Genomic DNA, 7097 nt, shown 5'->3' on the forward strand with positions numbered 1-7097 from the left:
GTATAAATTTTGTACTTCTTTTGTTAAATTTATTCTTAAGTATTTTATCCTTTTTATTGTTATTGTAAATGAAGTTGTTTGCTTAATTTCATATTTGGGTGGTTCATTGCAAGTGTATAGAAATAAATTTGATTTTTGTGTGCTTGTCATGTTTTCTCCAATCTTGTTAAACTCATTTATTTGTTGTAATAGTTTTTTTAGTGGCTTCTTTAGGATTTTCTTTATAGAAGATCATTTGTAAATAGAGATAGTTTTACTTCTCTTCTAACCTGAATGCAGTTGATTACTTTTTCTTGCCTAAGTTCCCTGGGTAGAACCTCCAGACAATGTTGAATAGAAGTGATAAGAGTGAAATCCTTGTTTCGGTCCTGATTTGGGGGAAAGCATTCACACTTTCACCATTAAGTAAACTATTAGCTGTGGGTTTGCCATAGCTACTCTTTATCAAATTGAGAAAGTTTTCTTCTATTACTATTTTTTTTTAGTGTTTTTATCATAAAAGGGTGTTAAGTTTTGTCAAATGTCTTTTCGGTGTCTATAAGGTGATCAGGTGACTTTCACTCTATTGATATGCTCTCTTAAATTAATTGATTTTCAGATGTTAAATTAACCTTTCATTTCTGATAAATTTCACTTGGTCATGGTGTATAACTCCCTTTATAGGTTGCTGGATTCACTTTGCTAATATTTGCTTAAGATGTTTTCATCCATATTCCCAACAGACACTGGTCTATAGGTTTTATGTAATATCTTTGTCTGGCTTGGGTATCAAGGTGACGCTGACCTCATTAAATTAGTTGGAAAATATCTTGTCTTTTTACTTTTTGAAATAGTTTGTGAATAATTGGTATTAATTCTTCACTGAATGTGCAATAGAATTCAGTAATGAAGCCATCTGGACCTTGGCTTTTCTTTGTGGGTAGTGTTTGATTACTATTCAGTCTCTTTACCTCGTATGAGTCTGTTCATATTGACTTCTTTTTGGCTAGTTTCAGTAGTTTGTGTCTTCCTAGGAATTTGTCCATTTCATTTAAGTTCCAGATTTATGGATATACGATTGTTCACAATATTCTTTTTAATAATCCTTATAATTATGATAAGGTCAGTCATCATGTCCCTTCTTTCATCTCTGATTCTAGTAATTTGAGTATTCTCACTTTTTTTAAGGTTCCTTTAGCTCTATAATTATATTTTTAATGGATACACTAAAATCTCTTTTTTGGATAAGTCCAATATCCAATGGTTACTATTGCAGGCAGTTTTTGTTCCCTGCTTTTTTCCAATGTATAGGTCATGCTTTCCTGTGTATTTGTAAATTTTTGTTAGATAGTGGATACTTTAAATTATATATTGTAGCACTCTGGTTACAGCCCTCTCCTTCCAGGCCTGCTGTCATTTTCTTTGTTTAGTAATCGGTTGGATTGAGCTAGTAAAGCCTATTCCTTCTATCATGCCCAGGAATGTTGTGCCTCTGATGTTGCTACTCAGGGAGTTTCAGTTTAGAACATGCCCACAGTCACGCTGACATGACATGATTTTGATAGGGCTGTCTTCCTCTATTTCCCTGATCACCTGTTCCTAGATAACTAGTTGCTTATTGCTCTGTTATTTCCAGCAATGCCCTGGAGTATAATTGCTCTATGAGCTAACCCAATTAAATTCTGGCTCTTTCATTGGAAGTGTGTCTGAGGTCAGTGACTGATTATGTTCTGACTCCAGAAGGGCTCCTCCCTGATGTTGTATTTACCAGGTCTAAACCTACAGTTTAGCCTGTATTTTGAAGCACCTCCCAGTTCCCTTATTCCCTCACTCTCCTGTTATTCACAGCACCCTTCAGCTTGAACTTCTCTAAAGTCTGTTGCAAGTGAAATCAGCCCCTTTGGCAAGAAATTAGGAGCTACATGTTTTATAGCCTACTCCCTACCCCCAAATAAAATCTCTGAGACAGGGCTCTGGAGCTGAAGTTGGAGAAAATGACAAGCTTTTCTCTGAGTGATACATCTGGCCTAGGGACTGAATGCTTGGTGGACATAGGGGAAAGGGGAACAGCCTGAGGTTCTCTCAGATTGCCTTTCCTGGCAAGGAATTATTGCCTCATGAGCCAGGGCAAAGGCGATCAGGGTCCCAGCATTTTCAGCACACAGCATTTAAGGTGGAGCCTTTGTTCTACAGAAGAAAGGTTTCTACACCTCTCAGCCACATGTATTTGGGACATGAACTCAGCAGCAGGTAGTTGGGGGTTGCTGGGTGGGGAGAGGGCCCTGTATTCCTGACTACACCTGTCTGGTATAGGGTGTTCACCTTGCTAAACTAGGAGTAGGTAAAAAGGAGCAGGATTGGTTCAGATACCACAAACCCTTGCCTTTCTGTACCATATTTTTCTAGATATCCTTGAAAATAATGTTTCTTCATTAGCTATTTTGCTTTGGGACTATTTTTACATGCTTTAAATGGTTACCTTTTTTATGATTTTTAGTTTCACTAGGAAGCAGGTTAGTGGAGCTTCTCATGCTGTCATTCCAGAGATTGATCTCTGCACTTAATTTAGAGATGAACTTTCATCAGAAACATAGTTTTGGGGGCACCTGGGTGGCTCAGTCAGTTAGTGTCTGCCTTCAAGAGTCTGCCTTCAGCTCAGGTCATGATCCCAGGGTTCTGGAATCAAGTCCCATGATCAAGTTCCCTGCTCAGCAGGGAAGTTGGCTTCTCCCTCTCCTTCTCCCCCTCCCCCTGCTTGTGCTCCCTTGCTCTCTCTGTCAGATAAATAAGTAAAATCTTTAAAAAAAAAAAAAAAAAACTGTAACTGTAGAGTGGCAAGAGGATTTAAATGTCCCATTATCTCCTTTGTCACAGCCCTTCAGAGTCATTTTGTAATTTTTAGTCTTAAAGCCCATATCTAGTAGCGATTTTTGCCTTTTGGTTTGGTAGATGAGCAACTTTGGAACTTGTCAATAACATCGATAACATGTTTCATGCACATGAACTTTAATAATTGTTGTCTGTATTTTCCTTACATAGGAGGTGTCAAAACTCCGCTCTCAGCTCGCTAAAAGAAAACAAAGTGAGACAAAACTTCAGGAGGAATTGAATAAAGTTCTTGGTATCAAACACTTTGATCCTTCAAAGGCTTTTCTTCATGAAAGCAAAGAAAATTTTGCTTTCAAAACACCATTGAAAGAAGGTAAGAAATGAATAAATGTGTGTCATCTTTCTTTGGATTTGCTTTCACAGCATTTCTCAAGTTACCCATTTTTATGAACTGTGAAAATTTGTTTGACAATTTCTGATATAGAAAATCCATACTAAGATTTTTATGTAAAATGCCTTTCTTTCCTCTTCCATATTCCCTATTTTCCACATATCTAGATCCCACCTTCAAGCTCAGTTCACGTCCCATCTTCCTTGAAACCTTGTCTGTCTGGCTTTTTTTGCTCCTACCTACCCATCCACCCCCAGAAATGCTCCCTCTATCATACCCTTAAAATTTTAACCTATGTGTCAAATTTGTAGATGTGGAAAAGTAAAGTTTTCTTTTTTGACTATGAATCTTTTTATCTTTGACAATAAATCAATATTGGTTGAAATAGTGAATGAAGAAATAGAATTATGTGGGGAACCTGGCTAGTTTAGTTGGAGGAACATGCAACTCTTGATCTCAAGGTCATAAGTTCAAGCCCCACATTGCGTATAGAGATTATTTAAATAAGGTTAACTTAAAATACTAATACCTCCTTTTTAATAATTCTTCCAGGCAATACAAACTGCTATTGAGCTCCTGTGGAGTTTCAAGAATAATGCACGTGAATATCGGGACGACCTGTTAAAAATTATTTCATTCTTTTTATTATTGTTTTTGCTATTGTTACTGTTATTATTATGTTTCTAATGAATATTTTTAATGTATTTAATATTAACTTCCTGTTCTTAAGTATGTTAAGGGAAGTTCACATACATACATACCAGTATGACTTCTGACATTTTATTTTCTATTGTCTGTACCTCCTCCTTGATGCTTACCTTTATCACCTCATTCTAAACTTTCTCTCTGGCTTTCCAGCTTTACAGCTCATCCCATCAAATCAACATTCCTTTAAAAATTGCTGATTATTATTCTCCTACTCTGAAACCTCAGATGGTTTCAAGATTCTAATCCAGAGTTTTTTTAATTCAATACTGGAAGCCTTTTCTAATCTGAACATCTTAAACTGGGCAAAAACACCTCGGTGTGTTCTTGACTCTACTTTGTCTAATAATGTTCATTCTGTTATATCCATCATCCATTTGTCCAGTGCAAATAAGAAATAAGGGTATGTCTAACTCCACAACAATCTTTTTGTCTCTTATCAGGGTCACGGAGTTGGTCAAGAATTTGCAGATTCCTAGACTCCATCTCAATCCTACTAAATTAAAATCTGGAGTTTAGCCTGAACATCTGCATTTTTTTTAACATCTGCATTTTTAACCAACTCTGAAGTCAATTCTTAGATACACTAAAAATCTGAGAAACTGTCCTCAAGAGAATTTGTCTTAGAGTGCTTGGCATCTGATTACTAACTGCTTAGTTAATAAGTGTGTAATATGAAATAAAACCACACATTAAGTCATTTACCCAGTTATTCAACTTGTATTATATGAAGTTACATAAATGGTTCTATTTAAGGTGTATTTCTTGTCTTTGCTCTCCCCTCCCTACCTTGTCCCGAGAATCACACATAGTAGTATATTATTTAGAAACTGGTGATTCTTCATTTAAAATAACTGATTTGGGCAGCCCCTGTGGCTCAGCAGTTTAGTGCCGCCTTTAGTCCAGGGCCTGATCCTGGAGACCCAGGATCGAGTCCCACATCGGGCTCCCTGCATGGAGCCTGCTTCTCTCTCTGCCTGTGTCTCTGCCTCTCTCTCTCTCTCTCTGTGTCTGTCGTGAATAAATAAATAAAATCTTTAAAAAAAATAAAATAACGATTTACAAAGTTGGCATGATATTGTAAGCCATAAGTTCAGAAGAATTGTAGAAATTAGAAAAAAAAAACACTTCAAATATAAAGACAAAAATAGGTGAAAAGTGAAACAGTGTTAAAAGATATACCATTCTGAGGCATAACATCAGCAAGGTGGCAGAAGAGAATCCTTGGACCCTCCTCTCCCCAAAAAACATACCAAGTCATTGGTAATAGAGACAAATTCACTTTGTGAGCAATCCAGAAACTAGTTGAGAGTGCCAAAAATATAAGTAGGGAAAGCACAGTGCCTTCAATAAATAGTGTTGGCAAAACTGGATATCTAAATGCAAAACAGTGAACCATACACAAAAATCATCTCCAAGATCTTAAACCATTAAACAACTAGAAGAAAATATAATAGGAAAGCTTTATGACATCACTCTTGGCAATGATTTCTTGATTATGAGAGATATCAATAGCCTCCCTCAGGGGCACCTGGATGGCTCAGTTGGTTAAGCATCTGACTCTTGATCTCACCTCAGGTCTTAATCATAAGATTCTGAATTCAAGCTCTGTGTTGAAAAAAATCAGAAAGAATATTGAAGATTTAGACAATACTCTGAACCAAGTTGATTAGATTGACATTTATGAAAAAACTACCCAACAACAATAATATATACATTCTTTTTATGTGAACATATAAAATTTACCAATGTTGACTATATCCTGGGCCACAAAACCAGTTCTCAATATTAATGGATTCCAATCATATCTGGTATGTTCTCTGTCCACAATAGATTTAATTTAGAAATCAATAACAGATCTCTGGAAAACCCATAGATAGTTGGGAGATTAAGTAATACATTTTTTTAAGATTTTTATCTATTCATCATAGAGAGCACAAGCAGGGTGAGTGGTAGGCAGAGTGAAAGGGAGAAGCAGGCTCCCCGCTAAGCATGGAGCCCAGTTGAGGGCTTGATCCCAGGACCCTGGGATCCTAACCTGAGCCGAAGGCAGATACTTTACCAACAGAGTCACCCAGGTACCCCTAAATAATACATTTCTAAATAAGCCATGGGTCATTTAGAAAAATCAAAGGGAAAATTAGGAACTTTTTCAAACAGAATCAAAATGAAGATACAACATAGCAAAATGCTATGGACTGCTGCTAAAGCAGATTTCGAGCAGTTATCTCACTGAATGCCTATATTTCAAAAGAAGAAAGCTCTTAAATCAATAACTTTAGCTTTTAACTTAGGAATGAGAAATAGAAGAGCAACTTAAACCCAAACTAAGTAAAGGAAAAGGAAAACTAAAGGTCAGAGTAGAACTCAATAAACTAGAAAACAAAAATCATAAAGTCAATGCAAGATTTTATTTACTGAGATCAACAAAATTGCTAAATCTCTAGCTAGACTGATTAGGAAAAAAAAATAAACTACCAATATTAGGAATAAGAAAAGTATTTTTGTGAAGAACATATTTACTGCCTTAATTATAGTGATGGTTTTTTGGGTTGTGTATATCTATCTATATATGTATATATGTCAAAACATCAAATTATATATCTTTAATATATACAGTTTATTGTATGTCATCCCTCAATAAAGGTTTTAAAACAAATAGTTCATTCCCAAATTAAAGTCTTAATGTTGAGATTATTCTTTGGACTACTGGTTTAAAATGGGTTTATTTATGAAGACTAGTTTATGTTTGTGTGTATTATTTTTTGTTAATATTTGTTTTAAATGAAATTAGGTTTCATTCTTGTACTTTTTTTAAAAAATTGAGTTTTGTAAGGAGGGTTTCAGAATTTTTTAATCATTAATGGAAGAAAATCCTTTAAGAGAAGAAAATATGCCCTTGTTAAAAGTATATTTTCTAAAAAGAATATAAACAATGTGAAGCTAATGATTTCTCCCCTTTTAAGATTATGAAGAGGGATCCCTGGGTGGCGCAGCGGTTTGGCGCCTGCCTTTGGCCCAGGGCGCGATCCTGGAGACCCGGGATCGAATCCCACATCAGGCTCCCGGTGCATGGAGCCTGCTTCGCCCTCTGCCTATGTCTCTGCCTCTCTGTGACTATCATAAATAAATTAAAAAAAAAAAATTAAAAAAGATTATGAAGAAAATGAAACATCTTCTAAGGAGGAATCTT

At 35.8% G+C, this 7097-nt stretch overlaps 1 protein-coding gene across 3 annotated transcripts in view; it reads left to right on the forward strand.

The window, feature by feature from the left end:
* Nucleotides 1-5915, forward strand: part of HMMR (hyaluronan mediated motility receptor) — a 44639-nt gene extending 38724 nt beyond the window's left edge. For all 3 annotated transcript variants that reach the window (XM_041747909.1, XM_041747912.1, XM_041747910.1), the window contains 2 exons: nucleotides 3019-3181; nucleotides 3752-5915. In XM_041747909.1, coding sequence (XP_041603843.1) covers nucleotides 3019-3181; nucleotides 3752-3771 — 183 coding nt within the window. In that variant the 3' untranslated portion in view covers nucleotides 3772-5915. The remainder of the gene's footprint in view (nucleotides 1-3018; nucleotides 3182-3751) is intronic.
* The last annotated feature ends 1182 nt before the right edge of the window (nucleotides 5916-7097 follow it).

This window comes from Vulpes lagopus, chromosome 3 (assembly GCF_018345385.1).
Source record: "Vulpes lagopus strain Blue_001 chromosome 3, ASM1834538v1, whole genome shotgun sequence".
Classification (NCBI taxonomy): Eukaryota; Metazoa; Chordata; class Mammalia; order Carnivora; family Canidae; genus Vulpes; species Vulpes lagopus.